At 42.8% G+C, this 20,746-nt stretch overlaps 2 protein-coding genes and 1 long non-coding RNA gene across 16 annotated transcripts in view; 1 reads left to right on the top strand and 2 right to left on the bottom strand.

Annotated features, from left to right (window-relative positions):
• DYM (dymeclin) overlaps nucleotides 1-5,915 on the bottom strand; it is a 248,237-nt gene extending 242,322 nt beyond the window's left edge. For 2 of the 12 annotated variants that reach the window (XM_036322093.1, XM_036322091.1), the window contains exon 1: nucleotides 5,739-5,915. The gene's annotated coding sequence lies outside the window, so the exon portion shown is untranslated. Of the gene's footprint in view, nucleotides 1-4,682; nucleotides 4,749-5,738 lie in introns of all 12 variants that reach the window. The other 10 variants (XM_036322088.1, XM_036322092.1, XM_036322100.1 and 7 more) reach the window with 7 other exon arrangements.
• On the top strand, nucleotides 5,872-14,969 carry LOC118662960. The gene is made up of 3 exons (XR_004969951.1): nucleotides 5,872-6,000; nucleotides 13,744-13,889; nucleotides 14,601-14,969. It is a non-coding gene; the product is annotated as an uncharacterized LOC118662960 (long non-coding RNA).
• A 137-nt stretch (nucleotides 14,970-15,106) lies between these two features.
• CUNH18orf32 (chromosome unknown C18orf32 homolog) lies at nucleotides 15,107-20,089 on the bottom strand. 3 transcript variants are annotated; one of them, XM_036322106.1, is made up of 4 exons: nucleotides 19,934-20,042; nucleotides 19,102-19,313; nucleotides 16,644-16,831; nucleotides 15,107-15,807 (listed from the first exon to the last, which is right to left on the bottom strand). In XM_036322106.1, exons 3-4 carry the CDS (start codon nucleotides 16,806-16,808, stop codon nucleotides 15,742-15,744), a joined length of 231 nt encoding a protein of 76 aa, XP_036177999.1. In that variant the 5' UTR covers nucleotides 16,809-16,831; nucleotides 19,102-19,313; nucleotides 19,934-20,042; the 3' UTR covers nucleotides 15,107-15,741. The 3 variants fall into 3 exon arrangements, with proteins under 3 accessions (XP_036177999.1, XP_036178001.1, XP_036178000.1); XM_036322108.1 differs by lacking the exon at nucleotides 19,102-19,313 and having other exon boundaries at nucleotides 19,934-20,089; XM_036322107.1 differs by lacking the exon at nucleotides 19,102-19,313 and having other exon boundaries at nucleotides 16,644-16,826; nucleotides 19,934-20,063.
• Between the last annotated feature and the right edge of the window lie 657 nt (nucleotides 20,090-20,746).

Below are 20,746 nucleotides of genomic sequence, written 5' to 3'. Positions count from 1 at the left end.
AATATATTTTTAAAAAATAAAAAAAAAATTTTATTTTCAGATAAGTGCTTATAACTGCACTATATATATTTTCTATTATATCATTTAGAATTAAGATATTTTTTAATTGAACCCTTGTAAATTTTAGCACAATAAATTATGCTAGAAGCAATTAGATTTTTCATGTAATGCAGATACATTTCAATTAATATTTTATTAATTTTTAATTTTTTAATATTTTAATTTGAAATAATTTCATACATGTAAAAAAAACTATAAAATACTACAGCATATTATATGTATCCTTCACCCAATTTCTTGGGTGTTAATAATTTAAACATAACCATTATACAACTAACAAAATTTGGATTATATTTTTCTTATAATTTCTTTAATGTTACTTAATCCATTTACTTTGTTTTTGTTAATCTTCACCCAATAATATTTTTCTATTGAATTTTAGAAAGAGTGAAGGGGAAGGGAGAGACACATTGATCGGTTGCCTCCTGCACATGCTCTGATAGGGACTGGGGATCAAGCCAGCAACTAAGGTACATGCCCTTGACTGGAATCTAACCTGGGACCCTTCAGTCCAAGGGCTAATGCTCTATCCACTTAGCAAAACAGGCTGCAGCTTAATTCATTTACTTTTAATCTATATGTGTCTTTATATTTAAAGTGGGTTTTGTTTTTGATTCACCCTCATAATCTGTCTTTTAACTGGTGCATTTATGCCACTGACTGTCAGAGTGCTTACTGATAGAGTTACTGCCATATCTGGCGGCTTCTGGGGCTTGCAGGGCCGGCCTGCCTGCAGCCTGGGACTGGATCGGGTCCCGGGCAGCAGGCAAGCGGCTTGTGGCGTCGCCCACAGGGGCCTGGATGGCGGCTCGCTCTGTCCCACCCTGCCTGCAGTATGCCAATTGGCCGCCATCTTTGTTGGCAGTTAATTTGCATATCTCGCTGATTAGCCAATGGGAGGCGTAGCGAAGGTATGGTCAATTACCATGTTTGGCTATTATTGGAGAGGATTATCTGTACTGGAAAGCCCAGAAGTGGGGGAAGGAGGAGGTCAAGCACGCATTTACCATAACAAGGAGTTAATGGGTATTATCTAAAATTGACAGATCACAAAATAGACACTTAGACAATTATAAACACAGTTAACACACTGCGTACCGCATAGAAATCTCTAAGACATATGCCAGGGACCGCACGTTTTTGGGCAAACTGCAAGTTATTTAAATCATCATAATGCACTTTAGGTGTTGTTTTTCAATAATTATAACGTTTTTATTTACAAAAACAATTAAACAATTAAAGTTCCTAGTACTTTTTTAACGTATGGTACTGCGTAAAACATTTTCCTCTATGAAGAAGGACCAAATAAAATTTACATAAGTATCTAGATTCGCTCCTTTCTCCACGGGCGTGAAAAACGAGAACACTCGTGAGCGGTCCTTAACAGATGGCGCGAAACACGATACGAAATGTGTTAAAAGCAGTTGCCTCTGAGGCCCAGATGAAGAAAGAAGGATACTGCTGGTTTTTTATAATATACTTTCTAGTATTACCTCAATATGCAAGTATTACTTTAAGTAGAAAAGTTAACTTTTAAATAAATTAGGGAGAATGTGCTTTACTATTTCACAATCATTGATTCATATAAACAACTCAATGTGCAAACACTAAAAGAACAGTGCAGGGTTGCAAAACAAACTAGCACTACTGAAGAGATATCATATTATGGTAAGTAAGTACCAGGAGTCTTGTTGATATTTCCTGAGTGCCCTCTATGTGGCTAGCACAATGCTAAATGGCAACGTTAAAACTGGGAGTGGAGTTTATTTATAGTTGAGGAAGAGAAACAGATAAGCGGACATGAAATGATAATATGGCAACCATTCAAGACTTAGTGAAAGCTTCCCAGGAGTCATGCCATAAAAGCTGAGACCTGAAGGGAAAGATGGGTTGTCTTGGTTGGAGGGTTCAGAAAATTTTCCAAGTGAAGAGAATAGCATGTGTCAAGGCCTAGGGGTAAGACAGAAACAGATAGGGCCCATTCCAGGAATTTAAAGAAGTTCAACATGGCTGGAGTGGGAGAGAATCAAAGTGGAAGCAAACAAGGCCAGAAAGCAAGCTGCTGCTTCATGCTTTATGGCAGCGGTTCTCAACCTGTGGGTCGCAACCCCTTTGGCAGTCGAACGACCCTTTCACAGGGGTCGCCTCAGACCATCCTGCATATCAGATATTTACATGACGATTCATAACAGTAGCAACATTACAGTTATAACGTAGCAACGAAAATAATTTTATGGTTGGGTCACAACATGAGGAACTGTATTTAAAGGGCCAGAAGGTTGAGAACCACTGCGTTATGGGGAGACTTACTCAAGGACATGCCTTCTACTTTGCCCATTGTAACTCTAAAGTTGTATACATCCCTGAGTCTTCTAGATCAGTGAAGTCTTCCCCTGTACGCTGATGATTTCAAAATATCCATGACCAGTCCAGAACTGTCTTGCGGGTGACATACCATTTATCTGTCTGCCTACCATACATCATCCTCTGGGTGACAATGTGCCCAATACTGAACTTCGTATCCTCCCCTATCCATCTCCAATTTCTCTTTTCACTCTACCCATTCAGATATCCAAGTCCAGAAACCTGAGGGAGGAGAAGGAAAGACTAGTATTTGGAGTGTACTAGTATTATGTTGCCAGATACATAAGAAATATTTTCATTTAATCCTAACAAGCATCTAAAGTAAATATTAGCTCCATTTTACAGTTGAGAATGCTAAAGCTCAAAAAGATTGAGTAACACACCAAGGCACATATATAACACAACTAGGATTCAAACCTAGAAATCTGGGAAGCGTGTAGGTTAGTCTGGAGTTCACAGAGAAACTAATTATGAAGTATGGTAGAAACACCAATTGCCTACCTCAGTCTCCAGACCTTCCTCTCTTATAGTAACACTCCCTATTTTTGGCTGAGCACATTCCTGTCCAGCTCAGATACATTTCCAACCTCTCTTGCAGCCAGAACGATCACATGACTAAGTATTGGTTATCACTGAATTACACAGAACTTCCCTAAGAGTGTTCAGCCGCTTCTCTGTCCCTTCCTCCATCCTGCTGCTTGGATACTAGCAAGACCACCAGCAGCCATCCTGGACCCAGAAATCAAGGGCCACACCCTAGGGATGACAGAATAAGAAACTGGAAAGAGCCCAGCCAGTGTGGCCCGTTGGTTGAGCGTCAACCTATGAATCAGGAGGTCACGGTTCAATTGCCGGTCAGGGCACGTGCCCGGGTTACAGGCTCCATTCCCCAGTGAGGGGTGTGCAGGAGGCAGCCAATCAATGATTCTCTCTCATTATTGATGTTTCTAGCTCTCTCTCCCTCTCCCTTCTTCTCTGAACTCAATAAAAACACACACACACAGAAAACAGCCCTGGCTGGTTTGGCTCAGTGTATCAAGCGTTGGCGCATGGACTGAAGGGTCCTGGGTCCAATTCCAGCCGGGGCATGTGCCTCAGATGCAATATAGTGTTACTGACTATAGTCACCATGCTATACATCACATTCGGAGGACTTAGTTATCTTATAACTGGAAGTTTGTACCTTTTGACCACCTTCACCTATTCTGCCTCTACCGCCCCTCTCCCCAACCAGCCTGGTTGTCTGCATTTCTGCCCTAGCTGGTTTGGGCAGAAGTGGATAGAGTATTGGCCTGCGGACCAAAGGGTCCTGGGCTCGATTCCGGTCAAGGACATGTACCTTGGTTTCAGGCTCCTCCCCCGCCCAGGCCCTGGTTGAGGCATGTGCAGGAGGCAACCAATCAATGTGTTTTTCTCACATCGATATTTCTGTCTTTCCCTCTCTCTTCCACTCTCTCTAAAAACCAATGGAAAAATATCCTCAGGTGAGGATTTAAAAAAAAACAAAAAGGAAAACAATTCTATTTTTCAGCGTCTAACATCAAAGTGTTTGCACTGCTTATTCCCTTGTATAAAACAAATGCCATATTTAAAAAATAAGTCCTAGATACTGATATTAAGCGCTTACTATTAAAGGTTAGGTGTGATAATGGTATTGTGGGTCTATTAAAAAGAGAGTGGCCCGGCCAGCGTGGCTCAGTGGTTGAGCATCGACCTATGAACCAGGAGGAGGTCATGGTTCAATTCCTGATCAGGGCACATGAGCCCCAGCTGGGGATGTGCAGGAGGCAGTCGATCAACGATTCTCTTTCATCATTGAATTTGCTATCTCTCTTTCCCTCTCCCTTCCTCAATGAAATAAATACAGATGTATTTTTTTTTTAAAAGAGAGAGTGACTAACTATTCTACAGATATACAGTATACTCAAATATTTATAAATGAAATGGTATACTGATGATCTGCTTTAAAATAATTGGGAGTAGGGATATGAATGGATAGGGGTAAGGATAAAACTAAGTTACCCTGAGTTACTAACTGTTGGAGTTGAGGAATGGCTACATGGGGGTATATTATTCCACTGCTTGAACTTTTCTGTATTCAAAGGGTACAAGAACAAAGACCTGACCCATCAAATAATATAGACCTCTTGATATACTTAATAGTTGCATCTCCTTCCTGTAACATTGCCCCACCTCAATTCTCTGCCATGCAATCCACCTGCAACTGAAAGTTTCATCAATTATTCTTTAATCCTCACCTCATTCTTCCTTGTGTAGTAACCTTATGAGATTCAGCAAGTCACCTCACCTCCAAGAGACTTCATCTGCAGAATGGGAATATTTGGTCGCCAGCAACCATTCACCGATTCCTACGGATTCTCTAGCTCCGTGCCTCTCTTGACCCTCAACTCATCAGCCCAATGCCTTGCTCCTGTGTAAGGTTGCCCTGCGCTGCACCCCCTCCGCCCCCCCCCATGTTTTCCTATCTTTCAGCTCGTGCCTTCTCGCTCACTACACACCTCTCCCTCCGACCTCCTTTCTCCCCTTTCGAGAATCCCACGCCAATTGCCCCGCTAGTCAGTCTCTCGCGTGCACCCCTTTGCTGGCCCTATTACATCCATCCTATCACTTTTCTATCTCTTTCCGGCACTTTCATCCTATCAGCTTGATCACCCACTGCCCTCAATCCCCACTGCCGACCCCCGGCCCGCCCCCCCCCCCCCCATCGTTCACAAACACTTGGGCTAATCCCCACTCTCCCCCGCAGCTAAAGCACAATCGCCAGGTGTCAGGGGACGGGGAGGGGAGGAGGAGTGACTGCATGGGGTATGGTGTCCTTTCGGGGTGATAAAAGTGTTGTAGAATCAGCTGCACACCCCTCTGCATATGCTAAACGCCACGGGGCTGTACTTCAACTGTATCTTTAAAAGTGAATTGAATGGTATGTGAATTACGTCTCAATAAAAATGTACTTGTCAAAAAAGAAAAAGTAAACACTACTGCCCGCCCTGCCCAGCACACGCCCGTTTGTCAGACCGATCTCCCGAATGGCCGACCTGCTCTTGGGGAGCCCCCCCAACTCCCGGGATTACACCCCCTCACCGCTCCGCCCTCAGCGCCCCGGTATCCCGGGGCAGAGGGAGGGGCCTGGGGCACAGCCTCTCCCGGGGCCCGTCCCCACTGGCTGGAAGGGCCCCTACTCCGCCTCTGTGGCGGCGCTGCCCCCAGCTCCTGACCTGACCGGGGGAGGGGAAAGGGAGTCCCCCAATCCGCTCTGCCAAGGAGCTGGGGGCCCGGCCGGTCTCCTAGCCCACCTGTCTCAGCCGGCAGGGAGATCCGCTTCCAGCTCACGGACCAGCGAGTGGCAGAGGCTCAGGCCTCCATGTTTCCGCGTCTCTGCGACTCCGGCTCCGGCTCGGCTCCCGCCCGGGCCGCGTCGGTGCGGAGGCCCGGAGGCTGGGAGAGAAGAGGGAAGCGTCCGAGAACGCAGCTGGGAACCGAACGGCAGGGCGCGCACCGGCCGGTGATCACGTGGCGCGTGGCGCGCGGACTTCTGGGAGATGTAGTCCTTCAGGGGTTAGTAGTTTCGCCAGCCCCCCCCCCCCCCCGCCCCACCCGCCCATTTCTCCACCCCCCGCCACCACCCTCAGCGCCTCCAGGGCAACTGCATAGCCACGTGGCAAAATTCAGAAGCGGCTAGGCCTCTCTGGTGCTGGAGTCCTTACCATTTATTCTGGTGGCTTAACTTTATTAACGCTCCTCTTCATTCCAACCGAATACTCATTCCGAAGTCAAGCAATTCCCCTGGAGGGCGCTGAAAAATTGGAGAACAGCACTTTCAGCATTTTATCCATTGTTAAATTTTCTAACTTTGTTCTTATTCAAACCCTTTTACTGAGGGCTAATTTTCAGAAAGTAATTTTTGATGGAGGCAGTTAACAGGTCTAAAACTGCAATATTGTCAAAAAGTTTTATCATCAAAAAACTGCAATTTTTTCTTTTACTGCCTGGGCCTTTGGCATCACATCCAAGATATCATGCCAAATTCAATGTTGTGAAGCTTTTCCCCTATATTTTCTTATAAGAGTTTTATGTTGTAGCTCTTATGTTCAGGTCTTTGATCCATTTTGTGTTAACTTTTTTATAGAGTATTCGCTAAGGCTCCAACTTTATTCTTCTGCATGTAGATACCCAGTTTTCTATGTACCATGTGTTGAAAAGACTTCTTTCTCCCCATTGAATGGTCTTGGAACTCTTGTCAAAAATTAGTTAGCCATATGTAAAAGGTTTATTGCTAATCCCTCTCTTCTCTCTATTCTGTTTCATTGACTTATATGTTTGTTTTTGTGACAGTACCACACTGTTTTGGTTACGTCAGCTTTGTAGTAAGTTTTGAAATCAGGCAGTGTGCATCCTCCAACTCTGCTCTTCTTTTCCAAGATTGTTGTGGTTTTTCCATTTCTGCAAAATACATCACTGGGATTTTAATACGGATGGTATTGAATTTGGGTAATACTGACATCTTAACAATATTCTGTTACTGTCTTCCAACTCATGAATATAAGATGTCTTTCCCATAATAAGTAGCATCTTTCATTTCTTTCAGTTTATTTCAATAATATTTTGTAGTTTTGTAGTTTTGTCTTTTTTTAAATGCTTAATTTTAAAGCAAGAGGAAGGGAGAAAGAGAGAAAGAGAGAGAGAGAAACACTGATGTGAGAGAGTCAACAATTAGTTGTGTCCCACACGTGCCCTGACTGGGGATAGCACCCTCAACCTAGGTATGTGCCTTGATCAGGAATCGAACCCGCAAGCTTTTTGGTTTTCATAGTCTCAAGTCTTTCACTTTCTTAGTCAAGTTAATTCCTAAGTTTTGTTCTCTTTGATATTATAGTAAATGTAATTATTTTCTTCTTCTTTTTTTGGTTAATTAAATCTTTATTGCTCAGATTACATTTGTTCCTCTTTTCCCCCCCATAACTCCCCTCCACCCAGTTCCCACCCCACGCTCCTCCCTCATTCCCCACCCACTGTCCTTATCCATAGGTGCACGATTTTTGTCCAGTCTCTTCCCGAATCTCCCACACCCCTTTCCCCCACAAGAATAGTCAGTCCATTCCCTTTCTATGTCCCTGATTCTATTATAATCAACAGTTCATTCTGTTCATCAGATTATTTATTCACTTGATTCTTAGATTCACTTGTTGATAGGTGCATATTTGTTCATAATTTGTATCTTTACCTTTTTCTTCTTCTTCCTCTTCTTAAAGGATACCTTTCAGCATTTCATATAATCCTGGTTTGGTGGTGATGAACTCCTTTAGCTTTTCCTTATCTGTGAAGCTCTTTATCTGACCTTCAATTCTAAATGATAGCTTTGCTGGATAAAGTAATCTTGGTTGTAGGTTCTTGGCATTCATCACTTTGAATATTTCTTGCCATTCCCTTCTGGCCTGCAAAGTTTCTGTTGAGAAATCAGCTGACAGTCGTATGGGTACTCCCTTGTAGGTAACTAACTGTTTTTCTCTTGCTGCTTTTAAGATTTTCTCTTTGTCTTTTGCTCTTGGCATTTTAATGATGATGTGTCTTGGTGTGGTCCTCTTTGGATTCCTTTTGTTTGGGGTTCTCTGTGCTTCCTGGACTTGTAAGTCTATTTCTTTCACCAGGTAGGGGAAGTTTTCTGTCTTTATTTCTTCAAATAGGTTTTCAATATCTTGCTCTCTCTCATCTTCTGGCACCCCTATAATTCGGATGTTGGTGTACTTGAAGCTGTCCCAGAGGCTCCTTACACTATCTTTGTATTTTTGGATTCTTTTTTCATTTTGCTTTTCCAGTTGGGTGTTTTTTGCTTCTTCGTATTTCAAATCGTTGACTTGATTCTTGCGATCCTCTAGTCTGCTGTTGGGAGTCTGTATAATATTCTTTATTTCAGTAAGTGTATGTTTAATTTCTAGTTGGTCCTTTATCACAACCTCTAGGGTCTCATTAGATTTCTTGTAGGTCTCATTAAGTTTATCGGCAGTTTCTAGAAAATTCTTGAAAAACCTTAAAAGTGTGGTTTTGAACTCTATATCCAGTAGTTTGCTTTCCTCCATTTCTATCACTTGTGTCCTTTTTGTCTCCACATTTTTTATGCTTCCCTGTGTTGATAAAGTGGTTTTCTATGCTAAGTGTCCTCTAGGGCCCAGTGGTTCAGCCTCCCCAATTACCTGAGGAGGACACTTTTGGTGCACCCCCTTGTGGTCTTTGTGCACAGTCTTGTTGTAGTTAAGCCTTGATTGTTATAGTTATCACTGGGAGGAATTGACCTCCAGGCCAATCGGCTATGAGAATCAGCTGTGTCTGCAGTGGGAGAACTTCTGTGCTGGAGACACCCCTCCAGGGCAAGACTTGCTTCAATGGGGCTTTGGTGCTCACTGAGTCTGCCCCCTGAGTGTGTCCTTTATGTTTCTACGGAGCTGCAAACTGGATGGTCCCACTCTGACCTCTGGGTACACTGGCTCCTGGATCTCTAGGGAGGTGCTAATCTAGCCTTTGCCTTAGGTTATCCAGCAAAAGCCTCCCTGCAGGGTTTGGGTGGGGCGGGTCCCATGGGACAACAGGGCGGGGCTAGCAGTTATGGCTGCCCTCAGAGGCTTCGCTTCTCAATGTCCCAGTAATCGCTGTAAGCCCCTCTGAGAGAAAGCTGCCCTTGAGTTCTGACCAATGCCAGACAGTCCCGCTTCTCCCATTTGAGTCTGGGTCCCCAGAGACTTGCCTGGAACTGGAGCTCAGAGCCTGAGACTCCCTCCCGATTGAAAACGACAACCGCACCCTCAGCCGCCAGCCCGCTCCATGTTCGCCTCTGTACCTTAGTATTTTACTTCCGCACTGCGCCTCCTCTGAGTCTCGGTATGCTTTTCTCTTTCCTTCTAGTTGTAGAATTTCCACTCAGCCAGCCTTCCTGTGGTTCTGGATGATGTCCGTTCAGTCCTTTAGTTGTATTTTTGAAGTGGTTGTGCGAGGCAGCAAACTCCGGTGTTTACCTATGCCGCCATCTTGGTTTCTCTCTCTGTTATTATTTTCTTAATTTCCTGTTCAGATATTTAATTGTTGGTGTATAACAATGCAGCTGATTTTTGTGTTGACTTTTTATTCTGTTACTTTGCTGAATTCAATTTTTTAGTGCTAACAGTCTTTTGTGGAATCTTTAGGGTTTTCTATTTACAAATCATCTGTGAACAGAGATAATTTTACTTCTTTTCCAATTTGAATAACTTTTGTTTCCTTTTCTTGCTTAATTGGATAGAAATTCCAGTACTATCTTAAGTGGCAAAGGCCGTCATCCTTGCCTTATTCCTGATCTATTGTGAAGCTTGTTGTGGGTTTTTCACATATACTTTCATTATGTTGAAGTACTTTTCTTTTATTGCTAATTTGTTAAGTGTTTTTGTCATGAAAGGGTATTGAATTTTATCAAACGCTTTTTTCTGTATCAACTGAGATGACCATGTGGGTTTTCTCCCTCCATTCTGAACGTCCTTGCATTCTAGGAAAAGTCCACTTGGCCATGGTATATAATTCCTGTTTTTTCTCCAATGTCTTTTTGTTGATTTTTAGAGAGGAAGGGAGAGGGAGAGAGAGATAGAAACATCAATGATGAGAGAGAATCATCGATTGGCTTCTTCCTACATGCCCCCCACTGGGGATCCAGCCTGAAACCTGGCCTTGTGCCCTGATTGGGAATCAAACTCGTGACCTCCTGTTTCATAGGTTGATGCTCAACCTGAGCCACATAGGCAGGGCATAATCCTTTAACTATGTGGTGAATTTGGTTTGCTAGTATTTTGTTGAGGATTTTTGCGTTGATATGCATAAGAGATACAGGTTATCTCTTATGCATATCAATGTCATTTTTTTTTTTTAATGTTAGGAAATGTTATCTTCGATATTTTGGAAAAGTTTGAGAATGATTGATGTTCTCCTTTAAATGTTTGGTAGAATTCACTAGTGAAGCCATAAGGTCCAGGGCTTTTCTTTGTTGGGAGATTTTTTTTATTATTAATTCAGTTCCTTTACCAATTACATGTCTCTTCAGGACTTCTATTTCTTCATGATTTAGTCTTGGTAGCTTTTGTTTTTCTAAGAATGTGTGTGTGTTTTTTTAATCTAGGTTATCCATTTTGTTTGTGAACAATTGTTCACAGTACTCTTATCATCCGTTTTATTTTTGTAGCATCAGTAATAATTCCACTTCCATTCCTGACTTTAGCAATTGGAGTCTTTACTCTCTTTCTTAGTCAGTCTAGCTAAAGATTTGTCAATTTTGTTGGTCTTTTTGAAAAGTCATCTTTTGGTTTCATTGTCTCTATTTTTTTCTCTATTTTGTTTATCTCTGTTCTAATCTTTACTATTTCCTTCCTCTGCTAGCTTTGGGTTTCTTTTCTGGTTTTTTAAATTGAAAGTTGTGAAGATCTTCCTGCTTTTTTAATGTGTTTATAGCTATAAATTCCCCCCTAAATACTGCTTTCACTGTGTCCCATAGGTTTTGGTATGTTATATATTTCGCTTCATTTATCTCAAGATATTTTCTAATTTGCCTTTTTATTTCTTCAAGAGTTTATTGTTTAACTTCTACAAGTTTGTAAATTTTCTAGTTTTACTTTTGTTATTTTTAATACTTTTGTTATTGATTTCCAACTTCCTCCCATTGTGATCAAGGATACTTTATATGATATCGATCTTTCAAATCTATTGAGACTTGATTTGTGGCTTAACATATGATCTATCCTAGAGAATATCCCACATGCACTTGAGAATATGTATTCTGTTGTTGGGTATTGTTCTGTATGTCTGTCAGATTTAATTGGCTTATTGTGTTATTCAAGCTATTTCCTTATTTTTCTTGTCTGGTTCTATTCATAATTGAAAGTGAGGTAGTAAAGTCTCTGACTATTGTAGAACTATCTATTTCTCCCTTCAATTCTGGCAATTTTTGCCTCATATTTTAAGGGTGTGTTCTTAGGAGTAAATATAGTGTTTTTAAAACATAAAGACAGTGAACAACCTAGTACAGGGGTCCTCAAACTATGGGCCGCGGGCCACATACAAATACAAATATTGTATTTGTTCCCGTTTTGTTTTTTTACTTCAAAATAAGATATGTGCAGTGTGCATAGGAATTTGTTCATAGTTTTTAAACTATAGTCCGGCCCTCCAACGGTCTGAGGGACAGTGAACTGGCCCCCCTGTTTAAAAAGTTTGAGGGCCCCTGTCCTAGTATCTACTGATCTTCAAGATATACTTTTAATTGGAAAAAAAGACCAAACAGTGCATATGGTATGTTACTTTTGTCTTAATAAAATACAATAACACCTGTATGTATTTGCTTGTGCATGCAGAGACTATCTCTGGAAATATAAAGAACCTGGGAGGGCCTTAGTTCTGTGGCTGTGTGGGGGAGTTGGGTACCTGTGCACCGGTGATAGCCCTCAAAATCCCCATGTGGTCGCTGGCACGTTCTCCTACCCTCGCCATGTTCCTCACTGGGTCTGAGTACCACAGCGGTGGGAATATTTCTTCTCCTGAAGGAAGATTCTTTCAAGTGGAATATGCCACTGAGGCCATCCAGCTTGCTCGGCAGCCATGGGGATCCAGACACCCCAGGAGGTGTGCCCAGCTGTGGAGAAGAGAATTGCCTCCCCGCTCATGGAGCCAAGCAACATTGAGGAGGTGTAGAGAGTGATGCTCACATAGGTTGTGCCATGAACGGGCTAATTGCTGCTGCGAAGGCTTTACGACAGTGATGGCGAACCTTTTGAGCTCGGCGTGTCAGCATTTTGAAAAACCCTAACTTAACTCTGGTGCCGTGTCACATATAGAAATTTTTTGATATTTGCAACCATAGTAAAACAAAGACATATTTTTGATATTTATTTTATATATTTAAATGCCATTTAACAAAGAAAAATCAACCAAAAAAATGAGTTCGGGTGTCACCTCTGACGCACGTCATAGGTTCGCCATCACTGCTTTACGGTAATTGAGAAAGCCAGAGTGGAGACACGGAACCATTGACTCACCTACAATTAGACAGTGACGGTGAGTGTGACCCAGGCCGTGTCCAATCTGGCTCTACCGTTTGGAGAAGGTGCAGATCTGGGTGCCATGTCTCGTCCCTGCAGAGTGGCACTGTTATTGGAGGAGTTGATGAGAAGGGACCTCCACTGTTTCATAGGGCCCGTCAGGGACCTTTGTCCAGTGAGATGCTTGAGCAGTTGGCTCTGCTTCAAAGGGTGCCCAGAGCTCCTTGCAAGTTTACCACAAGCCTATGACTCTGAAAGAAGCCATCACGTCTTCACTCATCATCCTCAAACAAGCAATGGAGGAGAAGCTGAATGCAATTAACACAGAGCTAGCCGCTGTGCAGCCTGGTCAGACTTTCCCCAGGTGCACAGGAAAAACTTGGAGAGGCCATGAAGGGCATTTAAGGAAGTGTGCTCCTCAGAACTTCTCTGGGGCAATTTCAGTTCTCCTGATTGCCCTGAGCTTTCATTTCCAGCTCCTATTCCTTGGAAAATATCGGGTGTATGTGCATTTTTAAAATGACATCTGTACATAAAGGCAATTAAAGAAAGAAATAAAGAGAAACTTAAAATAAAAAATGAGAAAAAAGAGGAAACCGGTAACCTTGACTGCCTCCTAGGAGGGGAACCAGGTGCCTGGGCACCAGGGTGGAAGGAAGGAATCTTTATCTGTGTACGCTCTTATACCTTTTGAATTTTGTATAAAAAAATACATTAAAAAATAAGTAACACTTAATTTGAAATGCTGTAGACTGGAAACTAAAAAACAAACAAACAAACAAAAGTAGTATACAGTTCATATGAAAAGGATCCTAGAAGATATTCAATGACTGTAAACTCAGTATGTAGGACAAGCCACCAAGAGCTTGCTTGTATTCCAGAAGTTCCGTTCAGAGATGATGCAGTAAAGGGGAAAGAGCGGGGGCTAAGGATTCATGATGGTTTGTTGAGACCCTTCTTTCTAAAAGTATTGAAGGTGACTTGCAAACACATGTAACACGTAAAACTGCAACATTAATCACAGGAAAGAAGGGTGAGGGCATGAAGCAAAGCAGTGACTCGGAGCCAGTCGTGAGTTCTAGGCCCAAAAGGAAAGGAGGGGGAGAGGTTAGTGGAAACTGAAGGGAGTCATGTGGAGTGGGCCCCCTGGGAGTGCATTTTGGCTGAGGAACACACCTGGTCTAAGAGACCCAGAAGGGTTGAACCAAGGGAATAAATACCCTAACCCCACTCCTCCCTCCCATCCCTGCTGCAGATCCCCACTGGCCAGACCCAACAGAACGCAGAGGCCATGGAAAGTCTGTCGGTAGAGTCCATGTAGCTTTCTTGGGCAGCAAAGTAGGTGAAAGGAGCAGAGATTTGGAGAGGCAAGTGGAAGGCGTGCGGCACACTCCTCCTGATGTAAGTACCGATTAGTGACTTAACCAATATCTACACAAACCTACACGGAGGGTGTGTGGGAGAAGTAGAGGAAACACAGTGTAAGACAGCTATATCTCAGCCATGGAAGGAAGTCAGTAATGTGGAAAGTTGACAGTTCCAAAAATGGCAATATATAGAAAACTTAGAAATACAGAGATAAAACATGAGACAAAAGCAACAGCTAAATGAGTAAAGCCTTTGGGGACTAAGGGAGTAGAGACATTATACATCTTGCAATATTTTTTGCCCTGACCGGTTTGGCTCAGTGGATAGAGCGTCAGCCTGCGGAATGAAAGGTCCCAGGTTCGATTCTGGTCAAGGGCATGTACCTTGGTTGCAGGCACATCCTCAGTTGGGGGCGTGCAGAAGGCAGCTGATCAATGTCTCTCTCTCATCAATGTTTCTAACTCTCTATCCCTCTCCCTTCCTCTCTGTAAAAAATCAATAAAAAAATAAAAAGATATATTTAATAAAAACAAATGTTAAGAAAATTGCTAGAAGGTTACACAAAAGAACTAACAGTGGTTACATCTGTGGAGAGGGAATGATAGTGAAAGAACATGAACTTTTCATTTAAATTTCCATTGCACTGTTTTACTATGAACATCTGCTATTTTTGTAATATAGTTTTTATACAACAAACTAATCAACTGAATTTAGTTGCTAAAGGGAATTTATCTTATCCCTCAGGTGGGTTGGGGCAGAATACCTGAAACCTACTGATTTCTACGAAATGAAGACCAGGTGAGTCACTGACTTGCTCACACGTAGAGTGTAACAGAGCCTCGGTTAGGACCCAGGACTTCAATGGGGACCCAAAGGCAGAAGACTCTTCCAACCACTCCCTGCCTCAGAGGGAATAAGTAAATATGATATAAAGATATGGTTCATCACCCCTGAACACTGTAAGTCCCTAAAGTGAAGCATCCCAGAGTGAAAGGCCATATAGAGGCCCAGACCAGCAAAGAACTGTGCAGTCATGTCACTGTTGTTGAAAACCACTAAGTTTTGGAGTGTCGTCTTATGCAACAATAAATAACTGATACAATCTACTTTAAAAAATATATTATTGTCTCAGAACTGTCCAGATGCCAGCACGCTATTATAATTCTGCTTCCTGGTATGGTGAAAAATGTCCCTTTTAAGAAATATTTAAACTTAAAAAAAAAGAAAAAGAAAAAAGCCAAACCCCAACCACAAGCTAAACTGAATATTTAATACATTCTGTAGGAATAGAAGGAATGCAACAAAGATTAGAATTTTATAATATACATTAGACATTTATGTAAAAACTGTACCATTTTTCCCAAAGAAATTTCCTCAATGTCTTGTCGTTGCTATTTTCTTCGGAGCAAAACCTGTAATTTCTACTCTTGCAGATAGGGGGCTCCATTGTGTTGGGCAGTGACTATAACTTTATGTTTCAAGTCATTATCACCTCCAAACACTCCCTTTCATTTATTTCACTGCCCAGTCTCACTGTACTGTTTCATAGTGAAAACACACTCCACTCAAATTCAAAGAGCCTGAACAGAAGCTAGAAGCCCAAGGATGCTTAGGGACTGATGTAGTAACAATGTTTACTGGCACAAACCTATTCATTCATACTGTTACTGCTACGTTAATGAAAAAGGAACTCGGGAATGAGATCATTAACTATAACCAAATACTTTCTAAATATAAATACCATATGTTTCCTGATCAGCATCAGACAAACATCTAAACCATCCACCCCTAGTTCTAAGAGAAAAAGGTCAGAGACAATTACAAAGAAGGTGCTTCACATTATTAGGTCCGTTTTGAAAACAAGGAGGTCCCTGGGTCAATGCCTTCAGTCTTTCTTTTTATCAGAGATTTCTGTCGATCCTGATGTTGGTAATCCATTTATGTCTGCACCCTAAAATGAAAAAACATTTTAGAGATTATTACGAGACACTCATCATAAGAGATACTCTCTTTGAAAACAGTCGACAAATTTCAGAATGAAAAAACTGCTTCTAGAATTATGCAGGATGGCTTAGTGCAGTTGAACACAATCGAAGTTGAACGTAACAAGCATATTGCTAAAAACAACAGGTTGTCTCTAAATAGTCATTTAAAAATAATAACTTCATTGTGTAAAAATATAAAATAAAATAAACTCTACGATCCTCCTAAATTAAGTCTCCCACCAAAATTATCAACCAGGGAAACTGGCTTTTTTTCATGTCATCTCTTCACACCCATGAGCTAGTCACCATGACTCTCAGCAGCCACGAAATACTGGCTATTATCTTGGCCATTGGCAAGGAGCAACTGCGTTAATCAGAGGCCTAGATTAAAACTTTAGTTTAAACCAACTGTTAATTACTTTAAAAAACAATACCCAAATTCCTTATTTTTTTTTTCAAATTATAAGAGAAAGTTTATTTAGAAAGTTATAAAGGTAGTAGAAGTGAGCCAGCTGGGCTGCACAGGCTCAGGAAACAAGCCCTTGGAGCTTCAAAGAGGGAAAGACAAAGGTAAGTCGCCCAGGAGGAAAAAGAGGGGCCGGGAAAGGCTGGGAGGAAAAGCCAACCCCCCCCCCCCCCCCAACACACACACACCCCTCCAGTTAAAACAGAAGGAAATTAAGACACATTGATGAAGCTTCTGGTTTCAAGAACTTGCCTTTCCAAAAGCCAAATAGTTTACCCTGACTGTACCAACCCCTCCCACCCAGCCTTCCTAGTCGAGGTATTTTAATGTCCTTACCTTATACCCTATTTTGCCTTTGCTTGTATCACTGGATTCTTGCACAGCTTTTCTAGGCCATATGCGACTAACGAAGGGGGAAATCAGAGGGTATATGTATGGCTCCAGGAACTTTTTGTAGACCCAGAGCAGAACTGGAATGACGATACAAGGAATGCACACCATTGTCCCAGGTGGGAGCTCCTGAGCTGAGAGACGCAAAGAAGAAACAAATCAGCTCCTCACAGATTGATGACTAGAGGAATTCAGCTACATTAGGGTGTTCGAAAGGATTATTTCTGCTTTGAACGAAAAACTTAGATCATACTATTAGCTAAATGCAAGAACCTATTGAAGATACTGCTATCTGCAAGGTAAAGGAATAATAGGTGGTAGGCATGAAAATAACAGCAACGTTCCGGCTTCCAAATCTCTCCAATCACTGCTCCCCAACCATACATTTAATGATAAAGACACCAACATCTGCTAGGTGCTAGGCAGTTTAATGCCTTGCATATACAGTTGGCCCTCTGTATCCCCAGGTTTTGCATCATGGAGTCAACCAACCCCAAATCGAAAACATTTGAAAAGAAAATCCCAGAAAATTCCAAAAAGCAAAACCTGAATTTGCTATGCACAGAGCACCTCGCTAAATCCACGCAATTAAGTGATGTGTAGGCATACTGGAGCCTATTTACAAACACTACACCTTTTATATGGGGGACTTGCGCACCCAGGAATTTTGGTATGGGGAGGGGGGTGGTGGTGGTGGTGGTGGTGGTGGTGGTGGTGGTGGTGGGTTTCCTGGAACCAATTCCTTGAGGATACTGAAGGACAACTGTATAATTCATTTATTCAAAACCCAGTGAGGTCGGGTACCCCTGCATCTTATTTTACACATACAGCAAAGGAAGGCACAAAACATTAAGGAACTTGGTAATTATGATTTAATTAGCCAAACCTACAATGCTAAGGGCAAACATTATAATATGAAACTCTCTAAGATATCACTTTGCAAGACCTCTAAGCTGCAAACTGGTTGGCCTTTTCCAGGCAAGAATTCTCCCTTGATATAACTGCTTTTTCTTTTTAGTGGCAATTAAGGTGTACCGTATAATAAAACTATTTATTTGTTTATTTATTATTTTTATATAAGTAAATTGTTTATTATTAGTATAAGGAAATTGTTCATTTGCAAAAATTAACATCTGATTTCCTTGATAATTAGAAATCATCTTAGAATTTCTCAAAATCAGCAATTTATTGAAAAAGAACAAATACTGCTTCCACAAAATACTATTAAACCAAAGACTTCTTAAATTTACAAGAATTTTCAATCCCTTAGCGTAGGCCTTAAAAATGAAGACGCTTTGCCCTGGCTGGTGTTGCTCAGTTGGTTGAACAGCACTAAGAAGTTGCCAGTTTGATTCCCACTCAGGGCACATGCCCGGGTTGTGGGCTCCATCCCCAGTAGGGGTTGTGCAGGAGGCAGTTGATGGATGGTTCTCGCATTGCTGTTCCTCTCTCTCTCTCTCTCTCTCTCTCTAAAAATCAATAAAAACATTTTTTTTAAAAAAGCCCAACAACTGAGAAGCTTCAGAACACTGAATAAGGCTAGTAATTCAGGATGTTAAAATTTCATCATGACTACACTAAGGCAACTTAAAATTATTCACAATACAAGTGAACAATGGCACAGACAATTCAATCTTAATGACTTTGAAATGCATTACAAGAGCTACTAACAAAAATCCAGATGTACATCAATGAATGAAGAGCTATCTTACAAAGGATTTATAACCATTTTTTAAAAAGGTCCCCTAGTCAAATTAAAGTAACCACTTAAGAATTTACCAAAATATTTAAAAGCCAAATGAATGGTGAGTCTTTTTCACTGTTTTTCAAGGAATCATTATTTTTGTCCATACACATTTAGAATGTGATCTGGGATACTGAAAAGGTGGTGTGGTTTAGGTGTTCCACACTCTCACAGGTACCACAGCCTCATCAGGCTGACAAGCTGGCAGCTGCCTGCATGTGAGATGTTTCCCCCACTTTCTATACGGTCTTGGGCAAATTATTTAACCCGTCTGTGCCTGAATCCCCTGTTGTGTAAAATGTAGACAATAAGGATACCTACCTCACAGGGATGCGGATTAGATAAATTAATATGCATACAAAGCTCAGTAGAGTGTCTGCGTATAGTAAGTGCCATAAAATCGTTACCAAAAAAAAAACAACCCCAAAACCCCAAAATGGTGACCTGCCCAAAGTTCACACAAAGGTAACAAGTAACTAGAGCTGGCTAAGACCAGAACCGAGGTCCGGTTTCCTAGCTCTTGTCTCTACCCCTTCCCCAAACACACTGATTATGCTAATTAACCCCCTACCAAACCTCCAAAACCAACTAAATCCTTCCCAACAAATGGCAAGCTGATGACTGGCAGTCCCTCCATCATAAAGGTTCATTTTTACCTACTTGTAATTGTGTTTTAATTACTTGCTCGTCGTGTTTTAAATAAACTCTCGAGAACAACTACTACTCATCAGCTTTGTCATACTAATGGCTTTTATCAAACTTTTTGCTCTCTTCAGAATGAAGCTACTGTATTTCATCTCTAAATCGTCCTGATTCTTCGATGATGAGTTGTTATACTTCATACATGTGGAAACGGTGGCTTGGAAAGGTCGCTACGATAAAGTGATAAAATTATAATTTTACTCAACCTCCACAAACCAGTTCTCGGATACTACAACGAAGTGAGCGAAATGGATTAAACTGTTGTAGGAGAGAAATGTTTTTATTCGACTTAGTCCAGTGCAATAGAGAGAAAAGGCGGAGGCCGTCGGAAAGGGGCGGGTGGAGGGGAGCGCCGCCCTGGTAACCCAGCTCCGTACCGAACAGCATCGTATTGGAGACCAGAGCGGGACAGGGAGGGACAGGGAGTGAAGACAGAGCGAAGACGGGGGGACTAGGGCGAATGGCGGCGAAGATAACAGACGGGCCAGGAACCCGACAATTCGGGCCGAGGGAATAAACGGACAGGAAGAGAAAGGCAGGCGGGAGGCCAGGCGGGAGGGTGCACCGGAGGGAGAGAGGGGGGCAGCCGGCGACAGGGGCGCGCTGGAGGGCGAAGGGGGGCCCATCGGGCAGCGCAGGGGTCCGCGGGGCCCAGGGCAGGAGCCGCGACCCGGCTGGGCTCGGTGCGCGCCGCCCGGCCCAAGCCCGGAGCTGCCCGCCGGCGCCGGACCCCAGCCCACCCCGCCCCCTTGGCCCGGCCCAGAGCCCCAGCCCCCTCGACCCCACTCACCCGCGACCACCAAGCCCAAGTGGAAATGTCCGCACTTCCGGAGGGAGGGAGCTGCCGCCGCCGAGCCAATGGACACCGCAAAAGGGGCCGACACACGCGTGCCTGCGTCAGCCTGACGACACAAGGCGTACGTACCGGGGCGCCGGGCGGGGCCGGGCGGGGCTCCGGGGCCGCGGGCGGAGCCGGGCTTCCCAGGCCCGCGCGGGCACAGGCGCTGCCGTCCCGGAAGACTAAATTCAACTCGTTGATCCAAGAAATGACGCCTGTACCAATGGTTCCCCACCGCAGGGGCGGTTACTTCGCTTGTTTTCAAATGCAGCTGTGCCTACAACCACCCTCTCCCCTAGTTGCAAGGGTCTTACATTCAAGGGCAGGGTGGATTGTCAACCTTAATTGGCTGTTTAAGAGAAATGGCTATACCACTTCACTTCCACCCCAGTAAGGTCAGTGTATAAGACTGGAGAAAACCGGAACCCTCCGCAAGGGGTATGGTAAATGGCACAATTGTAAAGTCTGGCTGTTCCAATGACTGGGCAATTACACTCTTGGCACATACCCAAGAGAAATGAGAGCATGCCCATGCAAAAACCTACAAAGGTGCACAGAGCACTACTTGCAATAGCTTAAGACCCAAATGTCCAATAAATATATTGATACAAATTATACATCAAGTACAATACATGGATGAACCCTGAAAGTACTGTCATAAACAAAGCCAGTGGGCCACATCCTGTGATGTTTCTTGAGATGTCCACAGGCCTATCTATAGCTAAGTAGTTCCCTAGGGCTGAGTAACAGCTAAACCACTGCCAA

Source organism: Myotis myotis, unplaced genomic scaffold (genome assembly GCF_014108235.1).
Source record: "Myotis myotis isolate mMyoMyo1 unplaced genomic scaffold, mMyoMyo1.p scaffold_m19_p_9, whole genome shotgun sequence".
In the NCBI taxonomy this organism is placed as follows: domain Eukaryota; kingdom Metazoa; phylum Chordata; class Mammalia; order Chiroptera; family Vespertilionidae; genus Myotis; species Myotis myotis.
Note: the sequence above shows the minus strand (reverse complement) of the source record. Positions and strands in the feature narration are given on the sequence as shown.

Coding starts and splice junctions, on each gene's coding strand:
- CUNH18orf32 (XM_036322108.1), bottom strand. CDS start 16,808: ATGGTGTGCATTCCTTGTATCGTCATTCCAGTTCTGCTCTGGGTCTAC. Junction 15,808..16,643: donor AAGGCAAAATAGGGTATAAG/GTAAGGACATTA, acceptor TTTTCATTTTAG/GGTGCAGACATAAATGGATT.